This window comes from Alexandromys fortis, unplaced genomic scaffold (assembly GCF_014885135.2).
Source record: "Alexandromys fortis isolate MF-2015 unplaced genomic scaffold, M_Fortis_MF-2015_v1.1 scaffold_71, whole genome shotgun sequence".
Taxonomy (NCBI): domain Eukaryota; kingdom Metazoa; phylum Chordata; class Mammalia; order Rodentia; family Cricetidae; genus Alexandromys; species Alexandromys fortis.
This window is the reverse complement of record NW_026067954.1, coordinates 332,358-354,847: the sequence shown is the minus strand read 5'-3', so window position 1 is coordinate 354,847 and position 22,490 is coordinate 332,358. Positions and strand designations below refer to the sequence as shown.

Below are 22,490 nucleotides of genomic sequence, written 5' to 3'. Positions count from 1 at the left end.
AGCTGAGACTTAAGAGGTTTGGCCCTGGAAGCAGAAAAGGGCTGAGAAAGTTACTCCCCACTCCCAAGTGGTTCTTATCATTTTTCTTCACCATTGGATTTAGCCAGAGGACACTGAGAGAGTCGCCTCGGGCACACTTTTTGCCCTATGGAAGCCTCAGATCTGCACAAAGCTTCCTTTGCTTTGCAGAAGACGTCCTGTGCTCTGAATTTCTGATGTGGAGCCTCTGTGTGGGTTCACTTGAAGAATTTTGCCGGGGCAGTTGCTTTTGAACTGCACATCTTGTGTTTCTATTTCTGAACTTTGTTCTTGTCTTGTAAAGGGAAAAAGAAATTAGGGCCCACCATGAGAAGAGCAAACGAGGTTCAGCAACCTTTCTGGGGAGATGGATGCACTTGTTATATTGTGTCAGTGAACTTCCCAATGCTGAAATCACTTGCTGATTCAATCATGGCAGCATTCCAAAGGCTGTCTTCTCTACGGCTCTTGGACTAGTAAATGGAACTATAGAAATCCATAGACTGACTGTTTGATTACTTTCATTATATGCTAAGAAAAGAATTTTAAAGATGGCAGACTGGCCTGATAAAATATAGTATATCAAGGTCTAGCTAAACTTCAGTTTCCTGGGCAGGCATATAGATCTCTTGTGTAGTGTACAGAAAGCTCTGGGTTTAAAACTGCTGCACTTTGGGACTGGAGAGATGATGGGTCAATGGTTAAGAGCAAAAGCTGCTAGCCTGAAGGACCCAGATTTGATTCCCAGAACTGATGTGACGGTTCACAACCATTTCAGCCATTTTATTTTATTTTATTTTTCAGACAGGGTTTCTCTGCGTAACAATCTTGGATGCCCTGGGACTCACTGTGTAGACCAGGCTGGCATCAAACTCACAGAGCTCTTCCTGCCTCTCCTCCCGGATGCTGGGATTCCAGGCATGTGCCCCTACCTCCAAATTTATTCTTTCATTTTTTGAAGGCCTTAAAGTTTGTTGTTGTTGTTATTTGTTTCTTTCTTTGTTTGTTTTTGTACAAAGACTAGCATAATCTGTTACACTGGGTAGATGGTCTTGAACAGTCAATTCAAAGTCACTTCGTCCAACTGTCTGAAGCCCTCTGTCCTTTGTTGACTGAAGGCAACCCTGATGGCACATGTTCAGTATGTATTTCTCATTGACTATGGCAGTTAGAACAGACCAGGAACGAGTGAGAACGCTGGAGCCCAGGCAGAACTTCTGTGGCTGACTCCAATGCAGCTGCTGATGACCCATTTTGCCTTCAGATGACCAAGGAGGAAAAAGCTCACAACCACTTGTAATCCAGGGAATCTGACACTTTCTCCTGACTTCCAAAGGCACCAGGCATCCAAGTGGTACCCAGACATACATACAAGGAAAACAGCCATACAAATAAATAAAATAAGATATAAATATAAATATAAATAATAAAACAACAAATAAAATATACAAAATAAATTTGATCTTTGAATAAGAAAAATAATATTTTTCTGTAATTGGCCTACCAATATTTGTTTCACCCAAGTGTTGAGGACATATTTATTATACTAAAGATATATTTATATATAAATATACATATAATAGAATATATTACTTATATATTTATCTACATATAATTTGTATCTTTAACTTTGCAAAGTAAATCCAGCACTCTAATGAAGGAAAATTTTATTCTTTTAAACTTTTCATCTAAATTTTTGTTCAATCTGCATTTCAATAATTCTTTATATATACTTGTTTTTCTTTCAGGAACATATTTCTGCATTGCTTATATTCAGGGATAAATACCATATATCTAGTTTATCTTGATTTCTCTTTCTTAGGTTGTCAGGCAATGAAATCTCTTAGTCTCTTTTGAGGCTAGAATGAGCACAGTCTTTCCAACAGGTGACCACATACTCTGAATATTATTTATACTCAGCTTCACATGGACGTACAAAATGCTGTCAATATCATAACAAAGAACCAGATCTCACTGTCAAGTGTGCACAGAAGCCGATACTATAGTACTGATTTTTGCTGTTACCGTTGTTTTATAAAAGAAACCTTCATTCCAACTTCCAACGACAATTTTTCTTTTCTGAAAAATGAGTTGAGCTACTTAGGTATGTAAAACCCGCCCACAGATAGCCAGGCCTTTTTTGGATTCACTTCTATAAGCTTCACTCGCACTGGACCTTTGGTGGATTCACACCTCTTCTGTCTGAAAAGCCATACTTTAGTCTTGGGATAATATGAAGTTCACAGGATGCATCCTCAGACCGCACAAGAGGCAAGTTGTTGTCGTGACACTAGATTGCACTAATAGACAACTTATCCAGCTAAATGTCTGATGCCCCATGTTCTAGAAAACTAGAATTGCACTGCTGAGTTAGGATCAATCAACAAAAGGGAGAGGGTCTTACAAAATATCTCATTAACCAAAACTCATTGTGGAAGAGCCTTGCCACTGTCACAACTGTTCAAAAGATATAATCATAGTTTTTCATACGGCTACTCCATGGAACATTCTTATGGTCCAAAGCAGGAATTTTTATTCTATTTCACAGAGTGGAATGTTTTGTTGTTTGTTTATTTGGTTTCTAGTGGAGGAGGGCAGCAGAGTTCTGGTTGTAATAAAGGATGCCCTGTCCTAACACTGTAAACGTTGGTCTCTGTCTTGGCTCTTTCCCTATCTTTCTTCAGTCTCTTAAAGAAAGTCCAAAGTCCTCCCCGCTCCATCCGGGGGAGAGGAGTGGGGGAAGGGGGAGAGGAGAGGGAGGAGGGGGGAAAAGGGAGACGGGGAGGGAAATGGGAGGCAGGGAGGAGGCGGAAATCTTTTTTTTTTCAATAAAAAATTATATTTAAAAAAAAAGAAAAGTTAAATAGACAAAATGCTTGTTGAAAGAGTTGCCCTTTTAAGATAATTCCCCCAAACTTTCATTTTCTTGCTCAGAAAAGGAAATGTCTACAATTATAAAATAAAAAAAAATTCTAAATATATAAAATCATAATCAGGTTGTCAGAGGAACACCTAAGTTCTCTGGCTTTAGTTTTTGTCTGCACTTGATTCTGAACAAGGTTCTTAAGCTTTAGTACAAGAGAATCCCTTGAAAGGACTGCCAAACACAGGCTGATTGGCTGTTCCCTTATCACTGTTGATTGACAGGCCTGTGCAGTTGCCTAGAATGATATTTTAACCATGTTCCCATGTGATGTTGATTTTGCTAGTATGAATTCTTTCCCAGAGTTTACATTTTTATCTACTGAACCCCATGATATTCGTCTATGCTTAGGAATCCTGTTCATTTCTTCATTTTATTATAATGGTTCTATTCCCTGACCCCATTTCCTAGCCTCAGAAGCATTTTAAGATTTTCTCAGAACTAAATACCTGAGTTACAGCTGCACACATCCACCATGTCTGAGTGCTGCAAAGAAAATTGTATCCTCCACAGAATTATTTTAATTTCATTTGACATAGATTTCTTTGTCTTAAAGGAGAGGGGTTGGTACCGGGGTTATCTGGCATAGTTCTGAGGATGTGGACCCTATCAAAACCTTTGAGCATCTCAACGTATATATGATTTAAGATAGATGGAATTATGCATAGCCGGTTCTGAGGGGACTTGTGTGACATTGTCTAATCTCGGGCTCTTTCAGGAAATGTCTTTCACGTCCGTGCTACTTTTCATCATTGTCTTTCACATTTCATTGTCTTAACGACAAGATTTACACTGTGGACTCAGAGCGGGATTTCCGAATCTGCAGGGAGCAATGTTTGATATTGTAGATAAAATGTCATACCTAAAACTCCATTCTAGGTTAGACTGCCCCTGTGGCTCACTAGGCTTTGAAGTGAGCAAGGATATGATAAGGAGATAAAACACAAATGGGCATGAATTTATAGAAACAGTTTTAACACTTGACTATTTGGAGGAGTTTCTAAAAATGGGTTAAAGGCAAGCTCCTCCTCTAGATATTCACTATGTCTTGGGAGCTTTTGATGCTTGTAGTGAATTTTTTCTTGCGAAAATAAATACCTGCTCTCCTCAACAAAAATAGAAGACAAAAGAATTAAGGAGGAATAATTCATTTTGGCTCAGAGTTCAGAGGAATTTAGAATCCATCATGGTGAGGGAGGGCATGGTGGCAATGGTGGCAGGACTTGCCTGGCTTGGTCCGTGTTGCTGAGAAAGAATAATGGAGATGCAGGTGCTTATCAGATTTCCCTCTTAGTCAGTTTGTGCCCTTTGACAAAGGGATATTCCCAAACACACACAGACATTGGTTCTACCCTCCTCTGTTAATTCTCCTGGGGAACACTCAGAAAGACACACTCACATGTTTATTCCTTTACAAATTTGATTCAGGCAAGTCAGACTGTGAAGATTAACTATCAAAAAAAATTTATTTCTGTCCTAGGGATTTTATGGCTGTGATGAGACAACTTTCACAATGACTGCAGCAACAATTTTTTTAAATATAATTTTTTATTGAAAAAAAAAAGATTTCTGCCTCCTCCCCGCCTCCCATTTCCCTCCCCGTCTCCCTTTCCCCCCCCCCCCCCCCTCCTCCCCCCCTCCCCCCACTCCTCTCCCCCTCCCTCTCCAGTCTGAGGGGCAGTCAGGGTTCCCTGCCCTGTGGAAAGTCCAAAGTCCTCCCCGCTCCATCCTGGTCTAGGAAGGTGGACATCCAAACTGGTTAGGCTCCCCCAAAGCCAGAACATGAAGTAGGATCAAAACCCAGTGGCATTGTCCTTGGCTTCTCAGCAGCCCTCATTGTCCGCCATATTCAGAGAGTCCGGTTTTATCCCATGCTTTTTCAGTCGCAGTCCAGCTGGCCTTGGTGAGCTCACAATAGATCAGCCCCACTGTCTCCGTGGGTGGGTGCACCCCTCGTGGTCCTGACTTCTTTGCTCATATTTTCCCTCCTTCTGCTCCTCCTTGGGACATTTTCAGCAACAATTTTTTTAAAAGCATTTAATCAAGGTGTCTTACATTTTCAGAGTTTTAGTCCATTATCATCATAGTTCAGTATGGTGGCCTGCAGGCAGACATGGTGCTGGCACACGGGCTGAGTACAGCTCAAATTATAATTGATCTTAATAATAAAAACCCAGAGTCAGATATCGGGGTAAATGCTGAAAGATCAGAGAAACAGAAGAACAATCCCAGCCACCTCTTAACTTTGCCAACTTCTCAGCTGAAAAGGGGTATCCTGTCTCTACAAATCTTCAGGCTGAATGCCTTGAACACGTTTCTCTTCCCACCTTACTCTCTCTGCCCAGCTATAGCCCTTCCTGTCTCCACCTCCCTAATGCTGGGATTAAAGACATGTTACTCCTAAGTATTGTGATTAAAGATGTGAGCCACCACCTCCTGGCTCTATTTATCTTTGAGATTGGATCAGTCTAGTGTAGCCTAGAATGGCCTTGAACTCACAGAGACCCATCTGCCTCTGGATCCTAAGTACTGGGATTAAAGGTGTGTTACACCACTGCCTGGCCTCTATGGCTAACTAGTGTGGAATATAACTAACTCCAAACTATGATCTTCAGCCAAACTTGGTTAGATCACAAACAAAATACCACCACAGCTGAGACATCTTGACCAACAAGCAACCGGAAGTGGTCTGTCTCACTGGACATGGCTTTAGCATATATGAGAAGTCAAGGCCCACATCTACAAGGTCCCACTCCCTCCAATAAGACAGACAGGGTGCAAGAACAGGAAGCTGAGAACTCCCATTTCAACTTTAAACACAAAGGAAACCAGAAGGAAGGGGAGGCTGTAAGTTTTCAAAGCCCATGCCCAGTAACGTATTTCCTCTAGCAAGACCACATCTCTTGAATTCCCCAGAGATCACCGTCAGATATGGACCAAGTGTTCAAATACCAAAGACAATAAGAGACTTTTCTCGTTTAAACCATCACAGCTAGCAAGGGTAATGGATGTGGCCCAAATTGTTTTTGAAGACCCTTATATTGCACTTCATCCAGCAACAGGAGAGCTGGTAGGTTTCTCATGCCTGGAGCTGGGAATTTTGTCCGATAGGGCATGGCTTGTAGTGGAGGTACCACTATCACATGTCACATGACTCCATGAGTATGCATATATACACATATGCATGTATACACACTATATATACACATATACAAAGTTGATTTATAAAATATTATGTTTCCATGGTATCTCCAAATATTCTTGGTGTTATTTATATTTCTTCCTTCTCTCTCCCCTTGTATTATCATCCTATCTCCCCTGTTAAAGGCTCTCCCTCCATTTTCCAAACTTGGTAATAGAGAATGAGGATTTGCTAATATACATCAAAGTCAATAAATGATACACTAACAGATTATTTTTAGACATATCAAGTGCTTCACAAGAGGTCAGAGACAGTTTGTTCTTCATATTATCTGAAACTTTGACATTAAAGACATTTGTCATTCCTCAAATAAGTCTTTTTACTTGGAGCTGTCTTTTCTAAAATATTAAGTAATGTGAGTTCTTGAAGATAAGGAGATTTCATTTATTTCAAGGCCATATATTTAAAGTATAATTGTTATAGAGAGAATTAAAAAAGCTCAAATTACCAATGAGCAGCAAGGGTAATTGTGTCATAGAAAAATTAATCTTTATTTAACTTTCCTAAACCATGCACTCACAGCACTGAAAACTGTCATAACCTTCCTGTTTCACAGTAAGTAGATTATTTATTTGTGATAATGGGCACATATGCTCATTAGCATGCTGTCATAAACAGCTGTGCTAAATATATTATGTGCTCTGTGACATAAATAATGTACTCAGCATGAGGTTGAGTTTAAAATATAGGCCCCGGGTAGAACAAAAATGCAATAAATGTTTTTTTAATATAGTTGCCTAGTCTTGCTTTGTGAATTTATTTCTTCTGTTTTAATGCTACTTAAATGGAAATTGTGGACATTATTCTGATGAAGCATCTTGACATTCAATAACATTAGAACTTCTCTATGCTTTCTTGCCCTTAGTGCAGCTCCAGCCAGGTATTTCCAACTAGGTTTTTTTTCTGACAAATAAGAAAGGTGTATTTAATTTAAAATCTATCTGCATCTCAGTACCCTTAGTAAGTTCCATTGGCAGATGCCTTCAACACACTCCTGTGCCAAGCCCTTGCAAAATGGGAGCTGAATTGAAAGTACTCTGTGTCAGTGAATAGTTCTGTTTTCTATGTGAAGGACATGAGTTCTGAGGATGTACACGAACATGTAGAATTCCACATATTTAAGTGATATAGACTCGACAAGAAGCAAGGTATTCAGACTCTCAACCAGATACACTTTCCACTCAAGAAATAGGCTGCTTCACTATAATTGGGCCAGTTATGTAAAGATGGAACTGTATGAGAAGGCTCTCTAGTTGGCATGGACAGGATCAGATTGGAGCCATTAAGGTCCTTTACCTCTATCATTTAGCATTACTATGATTTTATAATCAATATTAGTTTGAGCAAAACAAAGCTGTAGATGCTTTCTTTGCATCAGTGAACTATTTGCAAGGAGTTAGTGTCCGATCATAAGTGATAAGATCACTGGGAATAGATCACTGGGAATGCCACAGACATAATGTCCTTCATTAGAAATACTGGCTGTGTCCACTAAAAACCCTGGAAGGAAACAGCTGCAGCACCTGCATTTCCCTGGAAATCAGGAATAATTATGACCATGAGAGCCAACATAGGTCAGCCCGTGATGAGAATATTGATTATATTAATTTAGATGTTTGCCACTTAGATCATAGAAAGCTGATAAGATTTCACAAAACTACCAACGGTGTTCCGGATAAATTAAGAAAGCCAGAGAACCCGAGGCTGCCATCGTGCAAAGAATAAAAGCTTGATTTAGAGGTGTTTTTATGAAATTAAATGCAACTTCACATGAATAAAGGACACTTATAAGAAACCTATCCCCACATGTATGTTTTCATGCAGTGTGGTTCAAGAGAAAGTGGGATTAGATGGTGGGAAGAGTTCAGTTTTGCTTTAACAAAGATCCCATTTATGAAAGAAAATACTGGGGAATATTGTAGAACTGTTAGACATATAGATTATTCAAAATTTTAAAAAAAAATGTCTTGACTTGAAAGATGTGATACACACTGTGCAAAGCCAATGACCTCCTGAGAACTTGCCAAGGTCTTTGATTTCTCAATCTGAGTACTAGTAATGACTAATACTGCTAGTCTTCTTTAGGTATGCCTGCTCCATCCCCTCAGGAATTTTAAATACTATTTTAATCCTTCTGTTGACTGCTTATGTTTGTTTACAAATCAACTGCAGTATTCTCTTAGCTAAGCCCACAAGAAACTCCTGGAAAGAGATAGAGTTACTTTGGGGGTTTTAGGCAGTAGCCTTATGACTTTGGCAGGTGAGATTTATCTATGCTTAATCCCCTGATGTCTATTCTAAATAACTTTGTCAACACCACTGGTTTTAATTTTTTAAAATAAAATGGGTAGATTTAAAAATGCCAAGAAATGCTAAAATGCAGATAACGGGATTAATCAAGTCTCACAAATCTTAGCTGTCACACTACTGACTGATGAAACTTAAAAGCATCTGTTTTTATAAGGAAAATACTCATTTTAACTCTATAAATTTCCAAATATCATAGATGTAATAATATTTTATCCATAAATTATGAATTATTATCTTATTAGTAATATTTTCTGGGCCATCTGCTTTATTAATTGGTGCTCACATAAATATTATTCTTTTGTTTCAGACAGTATTCATGATCTGAAATTTATCAATATGTATAGCTTAAAATAAAGAGGCTTCTTTTTGAAAAATAAGTTTTGCAAGGAAATGTTGAAGAAATCCATATTGAATTTTCTCAGAATGTGCAAATTCATTTCCCTTCTGCTCTCTTATTCCAGGTTTTCAAATCAAACCTTTCACGTCTCTTCATTTTGTGTCTGAACCTTCTGATGCTGTCACGATGCGGGGTGGGAACGTCCTGCTCAACTGCTCCGCAGAGTCTGACCGAGGAGTTCCGGTCATCAAGTGGAGAAAAGATGGCCTCATCCTAGCCTTGGGCATGGATGACAGGAAGCAGCAACTCCCCAATGGCTCTCTGTTGATCCAGAACATATTTCATTCGAGACACCATAAGCCAGACGAAGGACTTTACCAGTGTGAGGCATCCTTGGGAGATGCTGGCTCAATTATTAGCCGTATAGCAAAAGTTGCTGTAGCAGGTATGTAGATATTTTTCCTTTCTCCTACTTATCTTTTCTATCCTTTTTAGGAATAAGCAATAAATAATCCTTGTAAAGGCACATGCATTGCCATTACAAGGATTATTTTATTTTAATTTAAGTAAAATAGTTACATAAGTTGTCGGATGGTATTATATCAGGCTAGCTTCACATTTATTTGTGTGGTGAAAACAATTGAAATGACTTTTTTAGCAATGGTGAAACACACAATAAAATCATAACTTTGGCCACCTTCCTGAGTCTAGAATATGCATTTCTTCTTCTAATTAATACTTTTCCCCAATGTCACATAGAACCCTCCCCTCATTTCTCACCCATCTATCCCATCAAGCTTCTGGTAATTATCCTTCCATTTTCTGAAAGGGCAATCATTTCGATTTCACATGTATGCAATCTAAAAGCATGTGTTATTTGTTTTTTTTACTCATTCTTTTAGTATAATATGTTTTAGGCTCATCAATACTGCTAAAATGCCAGATTTTAATGGATTAATGGCATTCCATTAGGTATCCAACAGGTTCTTTACCTACTCATCTGCTGACGGTCACATAGGGTGATTCTAACTTTGATGTTGTGGCTAGTATTGCAGGAGCTTGAGGTTACCAACACCCACTAGCCTCTTCATCCCTAGGAGATATGGACCCAGTGACATGCTTATAATATCTTATGCTGCATCAACTTTTAGTTTTCTGTGAAATTTATCCATAATGACCATATTTTAGTTTCTCTACCAACAGCATACATTTGTAAGCAAAGTAAAAGAGGACTAAATGACTCATATCTCAGGGTTTTTTATTAACTTTCCTTTTTCAATTAACATAGAAAACAGCTGGTACATTTCAGGAGTATGAACAGCTTTGGGTGATTTGCTTTCAAAACAGGGCTGATTCCTGAAGATTCATTGATTACATCAAGGGGTGGACATTTTATTAATAGAATATTAGAAAAATTATACCCTAATCAATTCTATTTTACAAAGTCAATGGTGTTAAACTTTTGTAGAACTTGATGCTTCAAGCCCTGACAGCAATATATTTTATTTTAATCACAGCATCCTAATCCATAATATAGACCTCAAATGAGAAATAAAAATGTCCCATTAGTGCTTTCAAATGCAGCTCCCTTATCGACATGTCAGCTCAGTGTCTAAGGATAAGAAGGACACGTTGCTTTTTTGTCTGTGAACCTCAAAAATATGAAGAAATTTGGTAAACAGGATGGATGGGGTGTTTTGGTACCCACGATGTTGCCATATCTGCTCCATCTTTTGACTTGGAGGAGTCCCATGAGCATTTTCTGTTATCTATGTAGTTCTAGATCTCTGGGGATCTTTGTTTTTTACTGATTTTTGTAATGACCTAACTTAAATTTTGACAACAATGTATTATACATGCTTATGTTGGTGTGTATAGGTAAAATAAATTTATAGACAATTTAATTTGAACATCAAATACAACAAACAAAACAAAATGAAATTAAGTTAATCAAATGAGTAAGCATATTTGAGAACTATTTCCAATGTTAATCTTTTATTTTTACTTTTAAAAAGCAAACATAGTGATGAAAAGGGGGTTATAGCCATTTCCTTCTGTCCTAGATGTCATCTCGTCTAGATGCAGCCTGAAATGTCAGTCCCAACAAGGGCTCATCTTTGTAAATAACAATAAAAAGAGAGTTAATCAGGACCCCACATGTTACTAAACTTCTTCTCTCTCTCTCTCTCTCTCTCTCTCTCTCTCTCTCTCTCTCTCTCTCTCTCTCTCTCTCTCTCTCCACACACACGCACGCACGCATGCACACTCAATTTCTCTCAGTTATGGATAGATAAGATCCATGAAGCTATGAGGAAATGGATTTCACACAGACATGTTAAGATTCCACACTCAGTCTGACTTCCTGCCACGTTTGTTGACTCCTTTCCTACACCAAGGACTCTTACAACCAATGGTTTTTATCTTCTCAGAATGATCATGTTACAATTCTGGCTCTAAAGTTGCTAGCATTATGAGGTTTACCCTTTGAGGGGGTATTGGTGCCTCAAAGTGGGGAAACCAGTGAACTGAAACTTGCTTCTTGTTATATGGAAATAGTCCACAGGTGGACCTGGAAGGGGCCACAAGGAAGCCAAATGCTGCTGACTCTCTAATCTCGGAAGACTGGCTTCTAGAACTGTGAAAACAGAATTACTATCATATATAGACTACGCACTTTAAAGTATTTTGTTCTAGGAAACTAAAGCAGACTCATCCACATCTGTTGCACCAGACTTTCCCTCAGCTAACTTTTTTTTTTTTTTCTGTGTCGTGTCCTCATTACCAGTAGAATGGCCAGCCATTCTGATTTGCCCTGGACGGACATGAGCATGCCATTTGGCAGTCTTATATTTCAGGAAACCTTGTAGTAGTCAGGCAGAACTGAGATGTTTGATCATCACACTTAAAGGCAACCCTGTCTGAATTAGTAATGACATCATAAGGAAGTGGTTCTCAACCTTCCTAATGCTCCAACCCTTTAATACAGTTCCTCATGCTGTGGTGGCTCCCAACAATAAAATTATTTGATTACTTCTTCTTAACTGTATTTTGCTGCTATTTTGAGTCATAATGTAAATATCTGATGTCTAATATTTCTGATATGTCACCCTGTGAAATGACCTTTAAACTCCCCCCCAAGGGGTCATTGTAGCCCACATTGTAAAAAACCCAGAGAGACAGATATTGGTGTTCAACCTGGAAGCCAGAAAAGCAAGGCAGCTAAGCCATAGAGAAGTCTTACCTCTTCCAAGGCTGGTTGACCACGGACTAAAGCAGACAGTCTCTCTTTCCTCTCATTTTACATTCCCTCTAGTGCTGGGATTAAGGGCATATGGCTACCAAGTATGGAATTAAAGCTGTAGGCCACCACCACCGGGATTTATTTCTGCATTGATCTTGTGTAGCCCAGGGTGGCTTTCAATTCACAAAATCTATCTGACTTTGTCTGCCAAATTCTGGGATTAACGGTGTGTGCCACCACTGCCTGACCTCTAGTGGCTTTAGCTTTATCTCTGGTCTTCAGCAAGATTTATTTATCAAAATACAAATAATATATACTCCTACAGGTCATGAAGCACAGTGTGAGAACCCCTGTCCTCGGAGGACAGGTGGGGAGATAGCCCGATTGTGAATAGCAAGGTTTAAGCTATCTAGAGCTGGTGAGTGATGGGTATCTGGAAATTTGATTGATGTCGGGAAAAGGATAGGGAGTATGGAACTTTAATTGTAATTGTGATTAATTAAGAGAAGCATGTGGGATAGGTACTGAAGAGTAGGGAAAGGTTTTAGGGCTGAGAGGGGCTTGCTTGATTTCCTGTAGCTTATATGTTTTTGTCCTCGTGGATGCTAACCATCATCGCTCCAGGGGCCAAAGCAGCTCTGCTGATAGGAATGAATCAGGTTGGCATTTTGATGCCCTGTTACAAAAGGCAGCTTTATCTGTACTGCTAATGAAAATGTCCTGAGTGCTGCAAAGTCTGTGTTCCTGCGATCCAGTTTGAGGCTTATGTTTTCTCTGTTTCAGTAGTGAAATGAGGAATGATTCCTTCGCTGTGAGATATTAAAATAAAGTGGCTTTGACTTTAGTATTCTGTGGAAGGGGAGGCTCAGGGATACAGTCATTGAGTTGTAGTCTAATATCAGATTGTATCATTTCAAGGCAATAAGGTTCTTCACAGCATTTTAAACACTTGCCATGCTGTTTGGCGACACGGAATACATCAATGTTATATCTGTGGAGGTTAAGATTGCCAAACCACTAGAATTCACAAGGGGCATATATCTTCCTTGCAATAAAGACCATGGTCCTGATTTAATCTTATTTTTTAAAGCATTAGCAATCAATAAACTAGTTACTACTGAAAAGTAGCAGTCAGCTTAGTCTGGTTAAGAAACAAAGCAAAACACAGCTCTTGTGTACCCTCAGGAACAGTGTAAAGCCCATGAATGCAATGCCCCTCTTGCGGTTTGATTTTCTCAAAGTGTTATTTTTTTATATTAAAAAAAAAGAAAAAGTGGCAAACGAAAGCAGTCTTTGATCAGTCAGAGCGCTTTATGCAGTTATCTTGCCATGCGCCATTCACTCTGGTTCCAGGAACCTCTCAAGTGCTCTTTAAATCCTGAGTGCACACTTGGCTGGAGAGGGAAAGACAGTGGGAAGATGAATGGGGACACAATCCCAGGCAATATCTTTACAGAGGTTGCAATGTAACAAGTTAATGAAAAGTGGTGAGTTTTGTTGTTGTTGTGTGTGTGTGTGTGTTGTTTTTTTGTTTTAATTTTGAGTCCCATTAGGAAAACATGATGGACTCTCAAATCTCCATCTGAAAGTAACTTGACTGGCATTGACTTTGACTGGGGAATGTCATGTTTATCCTAACTGTTCTAACGTAAGAGATTGTGCAGTCTTCCTTTGCTATGCCTACCTCTGTGGAGCAGGAAAGTTGAGCTTGAGGAGAGAAGAAGGGCTGCCTATTATTTTCCATCACAGTATCCAGCTTCTACCTAAAGCATCCGTTGTGATTAGTTGTAGACATGGATCCTACCAGGGGTGGCATGGGCATTTGCTCCACGGGGGGGGGGGGTTCCACTCCATCACACTCTTCTTCCTCCCCTCTTCTTCCCTTTGTCTGCAGTTTTCTTCCTTATTGTACCCAAACAAATGTAAATACCCTCGCAGCTGTCCATATATAGACAGACAGAGTGTATGCAGGACTGTTTCAGTCGTCTCTGGAAAAGATTCTGGGTCCTTTTTCTCAGTTTCATTAATGTCCTTTCAACTGAAGGAGGACTCGTGGTATGTGGCAGTGAGTGAGACTCTGAATTTCATGCACGTGTCTTCTTCCTACTGGAACTCAGTAATGGCAATGTCAAAGAAGAGAGAATGTGAACAAACCTTCTGCAACTGATCATAGTAAATCCACCTTATTTCATTGTCCAGTTCTATAACCATGGCCACACACACACTTGCTATCTCTACAGCTGTTTGACCACTCAGCCCCTGTAGGTTCCAAGGTACACAGATGGAACCTAAGAGACACATCTCCTTATCTTTTACATTCTTGGATATGGAGCGGGGCAGACTCTAATCAATTAAAGTGGCAGCAACCAGAGATTCGTGATATAGCTTTGTGTCTAGGTAAATTTCAATCTGTTAACTTTTGAGCATTTATATCTTCACACTAAAACCACTGGCTTTGTGTCATAGAGCTCCCCTAGACAGTGCATCTATATGCACTGCCTCATATTGCTTAAGAAATATGGATGCTAAAGTTGAGAAACAAAACAGAGTATAAGATGATATATGATTTCCTATGAACAGAGACTGAAACAAACATTCTCTAATGCGTGACACAAAACAGTCTCATCGCTTCTGTTCTCTGCATAGCTAAAGTCAAAGGCTCTGGATTACCTCCCGTTTACTCATCAAACAAGCACCCCATGTTTTATTCAGTTTAAAATTTCAAAACACAAACATGAAAAATAATAATAACAGTAATTGGTTTTACTTGGAAATTCTTGATCACTTTCTTCAAATCATCAATTACATGGAAGAAAAACGATGATTTCTTTGGATGATTTTGTGATCACAGCTGTATACTCAATAGAGTCATATAACAAATTGAAAATAGAGAACCTGGCATTTGTTAAATAAGCATATGTGTCTTCTAGGAACACACTTTATTTTTAAGTGATTTTTGTGCTTCAAGCCAAGATTGCGTATTATTCTTGTTCTTTTTTTTTTTTTTTTTTTTAGAACAAGGAAATAAAAGAGCAACTAAATTGCATTTACTTCAGTCCTGTCATTCAGGGAGTTATTTTCTTTTTCTTCCCTGTTATAATAGATATTTCAAGACACAAACTGCTCCATTTTGCTTTTAAATAACCCAGGCATTATAATTAAAATTTCCTTGTTTTTTTTTTTTAATAATTAGTTACATGTGGAGTTGTTTCCACGCGTCCCCTTCCAGTATGCCCCCCATTCAAATGAGTTATGAAATAATTAGGGGACGCATATTATGGCGAGAGAAGCGAGACAGAGCCTTTTGTGAAATGATCACCTGACCTTTCCATTCCTGCTCCAAAGGAAACAGGAGAAAGCTTGTCTGAAGGGAAGGAGAATAAAATACACTGCCTCGGGTCACTCAAATGTTAAAGAAAGAAAACAGCAAGAAAAATGCTCATATTCCTCTTCTCTACAGGAGCAAATATAAGAATCTTGCTTAGAAGGTCAAGTTCATTCAGCGAAGCAGTTTGGAAAATGTATCCCAGGGCCCTGGACTCTCTGAAAAGTGTATTTTAGGAAGGTTCAGTTACAGAGGAAAGCTTTCCGTTTCACACGCACAGGAATGCTGTTGACTGTCAATTGATGTGCAGGGAAATAAATTTGTTTGACTCTGTAATTCTTAATGGCCTTAATTAGAGCCAATTTAACTAAATACTCTTGCTATTTTCTGGTTAAAACATAAAAGAGAAAGAACGTAGATGAAATGTTTGTATGTGTACTGGTCTACAATTTTTATTACCAAATAAACCTTGTATCATCATTGATATTGCCCTCAACTTAAATAATTGAACTTTAAAGAGTAGGATTTCTATGTCTCTCAATTAACTTTCTAATAAGTTAGAATCATAATATATTCCTGACAGGCTACAGTAGGAAATGGCAATGGGGAACCTGACTGAAGAAAAATGAACAAAATACATTTTAAAAATCCTTCAGTCTTTCACGTTCTTTGCCTTGATATAGATTATAATTCATGGGGCAATGCTAACTGTTAATTATGCATCCAAATTTAATCTGCATCAAAAGAATGCTATTTTTCTCATCCTTTCTTGTGCTATCCACAGTGTGGTTTTCCTGGCATTCTAATGAAGAAGGTGTAATAGCTAAAGTAACTCAGCTGATAATAATCAGAAGTTATTTTCTTTTAACATCCGCAAGACTCCGATGGAATATAATAATTTCACATTAGAGATAACAATGAGCCTGCCAATGTTTTAAGCCACAAGTAAGAAACCGTAATGCCGTTTAACTCCTCTGTCTCAAGGTTTGTGGTACCCACATAACTGAGGAAATATTGATATGAGAAAAGTGTTATGTTTGCTTAACCAAAGTCTTGGCATGTGAGCCATGCAAGATGAAGACTCGAAGATCTATGAATGGGTAGGTGTGGCCGTGCTTTCCGCTACATTTATGCAAGAAATGAATGAGGGTAATGAAATGGGATCTGACAGATGGATCATATGTGACAATATAAACCAGGAAGCACTCAGGATAGCCTGCACCCCCTACATTTCACCCCCCACACACAATAGGAGTCGGTGCACCCTTTCCATGGAGCACTTGCAATATGTGTTAGCAGATTTCGATCAGGCAATTTCACAGAGAAAGGGTAAAAAGGCAATGGTTGACTTGTAATGTGTCTTATTTTGCAATGGTGTTTCTCTTGAACCACTTCTAATTAGTCTACATAACATAGCTGTGGATTTCTAGATTTCTAAAAAAAATTAAGCTGGTAGGAAAGAAAGGACATTTTTACCTTTACAAATCAGTATCTGGCACTGATGATTTTGTCATTATGTTTCTCATAATAAGGCTTAGCATTTAAACAATATTGCATAGAGATCTTTGAAACAGACTATTCATTTATATTACTTACATTTTTTCCACACACTAACAAGACATTCACACCTAAAGAATGCTCTGCAAATTAAATGGTAAACTAGAAGAAACTGGGAAATCTTAGTGTGCAGAGTACCTAAGTTACCTTATTCTTTTTCTGTAATGATCAACAGCAAAAGGATTGAAGATAAACCATAAACATTGTCGCACACTTTTTCTGTCAGGGTCAATAATGTATATATTTGAAAATGCTGAATAAAATAAACGAACACATCGCTCCTAAAATTATTATTTTAATATTCTACATATTAACTTATGTCTACATAAGTTAATCTATAGTAATGAAAATAATTGGTCACTTGTCTCATAATTATTAAATATGTCTTCTATTAGAGGTGCGAGAATACTTGAAAGTGACTCACTGAGGGCCTTGAAGTGGCCACATAATATTCTCAATACAGCAAGAGACTTGATTTGGACCTGGAGTCATAAGGTTAGCAAAAAACAGAAACAAATGACACGCTTTTAAAAGCAATAAGGTAAGCATCGTAGGTTACAAATTATTCTCCTTTCTTTGTGATCTAACAAGATTGAGTACACACACACACACACACACACACGGTTTTGATTTTCACAGATTTCAAGGTTTCAAAAACCTTTCTGCCTGTGGTCACAGCATTTTCCACATAAAGGGCTTGCCTTGAAAACCTTCCACATAGCTGAGAAGCATCCCTGACACACAGATTTTTATCCCAGTTCATTAATGTAGGATTTTCTCTACAATAAATTCTTAGATGAAGGAAACTTTTCTAAGTGGACCATAGGGTTTGCTAATGGAAAGTAACTAAGTACTGAGGTTTGTTTCATAACGTGCCATGACTCCACCAAAATCAGAGAGTAAATGCAATTGCTGTTTGGTAGACATCAGCAGGCTGTGACTGTATGAGGTGTGTTGTATTTTTCTCATAATGCTCACTAAATGATTCGGTTGGCACCGTGTGTTTCCCAACCCAGCTCAACTAAAGACAAGTGGCCATCAACACAGAACACAGCCAACCCCTTACTACCTGTCCATCTAGGCGTCTTGCCTTATCTGAGCCTCATAGCTTCACTCTAGTGATGAATACCACAATCACAAACTTCACCGTTTGATTTATATCCTCTGGACTGTTACACACACACACACACACACACACACACACACACACACTGCTTTTTACAAAAAAAATAGTTTTGTTGTAATCCTGAGGTTTTACCACCCTTACAAAAGGCCACTCATGAGGTTCATTTGCAGTGTTTCCACCTAGAACACTTCATCAACAAGAAACCCATTTATAAAACCACATTAGAGACAAAAGCCACCTACACAAATTTAACATTAAGTCTCAACCATAGTTGACTAACTTTTGCATTGTTTTTTTTTTTTTTTTTTTTTTTTTCTGTAGCTTTGGAGCCTGTCCTGGAACTAGCTCTTGTAGACCAGGCTGGCCTTGAACTCCCAGAGATCTGCCTGCCTCTGCCTCCGAGTGCTGGGATTAAAGGCGTGCGCCACCACTGCCTGGCTGCACGGGGTTGGGGTTTTTTGAGGGCCCTCCTGAGGGGGAATTCAAATCAAATGACTACAATCTGCTAGGAGAAATAAATAGTATTTCTTTGATCCAGAAATCAAAGTTGTTGTTTAGCTCCAACACTGTCCATTAGGTCTCATGGTGTATTGGAAACATTGTAACCAAACATTTTAGTTGTTTCTCTGGGATGATTTCCATCTCATGTGACTTATTCTTCATGTAGTCTTCCCTGTCCCTTTGGGCCCTGTGCAGAGATAGGCATGTTCTTTACCAGCTCTTAGTGCCAGGACTGTGCAGCATCAGCACCTCAACTTGAATTGTCAGACTGAATAACATAATGCTCCATCAGAAAACATGTGTCTAGTACTCAGAATTTTATTTCTTTTTATTATTTTGAAGCACGCTACTTCCTTCTCAGTCTGTGATACAGAGAGGTGGAGTTTGTCAAGGCATTGGAGAGTCCCTTCTCCTTCCAGAAAGGCAGAAGAACTGCAAGGTGGCCAGCTCCCCAGCTGTCCTGTAACACATCATGAATGTAAATTGTCATTAAAGACATAAGATGTTCCTGGGGTTTAGAGGTTCAGGCTAATTTAAGATCTATAGGTTCATATAAATCTTGATTAGTTACAACCGTGATGTAGGAAATTGTCCCCCACTTTATGCTTGTGTTAAAACATGCAAGCTGTAGCCCTAGTTTGTCAGAGGGTCTAAATGCATTTCTTCCAACAAAGCTATCTTTTCTAAGATTACCCCCTGCCAAATTTGTACAAATATCTGTAATGGAAATGTTTCTCTTTAAAAAGGCCTTTTTTTTTTTTTTTTTTTTTTGCTTTGAAAAGCTTTTCCTAGAAAGCACTTTAATGATCAGCATTATTTACGTGGACCATGTAATTATGCAAACAACTTGCGCCTTTCCCTCCCAGAACTCTTAGAACTTCACATGCCTTCAGAAAATGCGAATAAGATTGCAAGATAATGCCCCAATAACCACTCAGCGCTTTGCAAAGAAAATGTGAGTGCCGGGCTGAGAATGTGTGGCTCGCACAGTGACAATAACAAGGATGTTTATGAAGGAAACAGCAGGACAAATGGTACTGCGGGTTAGAGGAGGGGAGCAATTTGGAGAAGTGAAAGATGTTAAATGTTTTAATTTTCTTCCTTGCCAGTAAAATCTTGTAAAACAAGGTGACATATTAAATTTTGTATACAACAGTGGCTCCAAGAGCCTGTCAACATTTTCATTATGAACTCGATTTTCAGAACTTTCCAGCTCAGCTTTAGGAATTCACTCTGCCCTGACATTTGAAGTGCAAGCTCTTACCTGGGGAACATGTGTTTTACGTGTTTTAAAATTATGAGTTGAGCCGTTTCTCATTTATACAGAGTAACCTTTTAATACGTTGCTTGGCTAGTCTGCCTCAACAATTGCTTGCAGGCAGAGGGCTTATGAGAGACAGGTGACCTAGAGGAAAAATCTACAGATCTGGTCAATACAGGTCTGCCCTGTGGCCTTTCCTTACTGAGTCTCAAGGTCATACTTACCACTCAGGCAATCATAGAGAATGTCGTTTCCTTTCCACCACCCTCATCCTTCTGGACTCAACTGTGTCACCCGAGAAATGTACTGGGCCAGATATCTGCAGACACGACCCTGATTGACTAGAGAATTCTTGGTCTCCAGTCTGTTTATTTTAGCATTTGTATTATTTTGTAAAGGCCAGAAAGACATTTTTCCTTAATTTCACAGTGTGTGCTCTAATCTTACTGTTTTGATGTCTGTGTGTCTAAATGCAAGTGTGTAAAGATTGGTATTTCACCCATATCTATCGTATTTAATATAGTGTAGGTTTTAAAAGTAATTATTAATAATTTAGGTACTCTCCTCTTGTATTATATTTTGAGTGGTCTGCAGTTAAGTCTAAAAGAGTAGTTTTTAGAAAGTAACTAGACAAGAGGGAAGAGGATAAAAAGACCATGGAGAAGAAACACACAGCATCAGACTTTAGTTTATTTAGTTCTATAAGAATAAGAGGCATGCAGTGTTGTTTCGTTATTATTGTAGTTTGTAATCTGTATGACAAATGAACCACCATTTCATGGACTTGTTACTAGTTTGAAATCTCATCCGTAGAGAAAAATGGAGGTTTCCTTTCCCCACATCTCCGCCAGCCTTGTCTGTTGTTTGTTGACCTTTCCCGTTCTGACTAAGGTTAGGTGAACACTCACAGCTATTTTGATTTGAAATCACTGATTGCTAAAACTGATTAGCATTATTTTTGAGATTTTTAACCACTTTACTTTTTTTCTTCTTTTGAAGATTATCTGTTATGATCCCAGGCCTAACTTTCGAATGGGTCATTTGTTTTGATTTTTGCTTGTTTTTAACTCTTTTTTTTTTGCGTTCTTTATATATTCTGGGTCTTAATTCTCTGTCAGATGAATTGCTGCCAATGATTTTATTCTATTCCTGGGGCTTTCCCTTCAGCCATCTAATTATTTATTAAGTTGTGTAGAAAGAAGTCTTTTTGTTTTATGAAATCCCACTCTATGCCTCGAGCTTTTATGTCTCAGTGCTAACCACTCTCAGACACAATGTTTTCAGTGTCCTTTTCAACGGTTACCAAAGGTAAAGATGTTCTTAGTTTATTATCATCTGCTTCCCCTATCTCATGTGTGCTGAGGACAGTAAAAGTGGCATGTTTTTTTGTATTCATAGGAACAGACAGTGACCACACCCTAAGTGTTCTCCTTGGGTTGTAGACAATGAGTAACTGAAGTCACTATTTTAGGTGGAAAGAGAGCTATAGAACCAGAAGGCTGACGAGTCATTCCATGATTACTGGGCTACCTAGCTAGTCTTTTACCTTGGACTCAAGTCATCAAATCACCAGCCAAAAGATTTACAGCAGCATTTAGGTCTGATCTAGACAGCAGCGACTGAGAAAGTTGTAGAATCTTGTGTTTGAAGGAAAGACAAATGCCAGCAGTTTGATAATCATATTAATTACATGCACATCATGAAAAGACTCATTGTTTAACATCCTTTCATGATTCAAGCACCATAGTCCAGAAACTATTTGTATCCCAAGGTAGACTTACTCAGGAAGATAAGACAGCCTCTGTGCATGGCCTTTTCTTCCCACCAGGACTCTACAGAGAAAACTGGTTTCTTTCATCTTTTGTGTTTAAGGGTTATTCTGCTTTAACTTTCTGAAAGCAGGTTTCAAATGCCCTGAAATTTGCTTTCCAGTCTCAAAGGGACCATTGTAATCAGTGTCATCTAGGAGTGGTCCTGGGGTGGCCCAGCACCTCCTGGGAGCTGAACATCGACCACATGCACAGAAACGGCCTCACCTGAGCAGGACAGGAGATTGTATATCACTTGCATATGTACAGTAAAGGGGAGTTTTTATTCAAATAAAGGAACATTTCAAAATGGGAATAAATATATAATGTCATTATTTCAACTCTACTCAGTTGAAAGAACTACATATTAAAATTAAAAGCAATATACCTGACGAAACCTATTGTTAACTGCCATTAGCAGTTCCTCTAGTATGTTTTCCTCAAGATAATTCATTAATAATAATAATAATATGTATAAGAATAATAATGATTCCAGGCTTTGAAGATAGTCTTGGTCTTTTTCCCTATTGTCTAAATGTGGTCATAGACTCTGGGAAATTCCATTGCATAGAAACACGAGTGAGTAAATGTCCAAAACCCAAAGATGCTGTGGGTCATTACTCTCTCATCTGGAAGAGATGCAGACACTGTGCATAGAATGTTCTCTAACTAAGTTTCTATATGTTATTTCTCTTAACTAAGGAAGATAGAAATGTTTTTAGTATCAAATGCCTCTTGTAATATTGAGCAAGGTTTTTCTCTCCTAATCTTTGTTTCTCTAGTCACTTTCTAGATATTTTAATTAACTCCTTTGTTTGGCATGTCTTAAATTTGACACGCATTAGAATGATCTGTGCAAGATTGTCCTGTCTCAATGATGT

At 38.5% G+C, this 22,490-nt stretch overlaps 1 protein-coding gene across 1 annotated transcript in view; it reads left to right on the top strand.

Annotated features, from left to right (window-relative positions):
* Positions 1-22,490, top strand: part of LOC126507301 (netrin receptor DCC-like) — a gene marked incomplete at its 3' end in the record, with an annotated part of 711,778 nt that overhangs the window by 359,037 nt on the left and 330,251 nt on the right. The window contains exon 2 of the mRNA XM_050151578.1: positions 8,915-9,235. Within this exon, the coding sequence (XP_050007535.1) occupies positions 8,915-9,235 (321 nt within the window). The remainder of the gene's footprint in view (positions 1-8,914; positions 9,236-22,490) is intronic.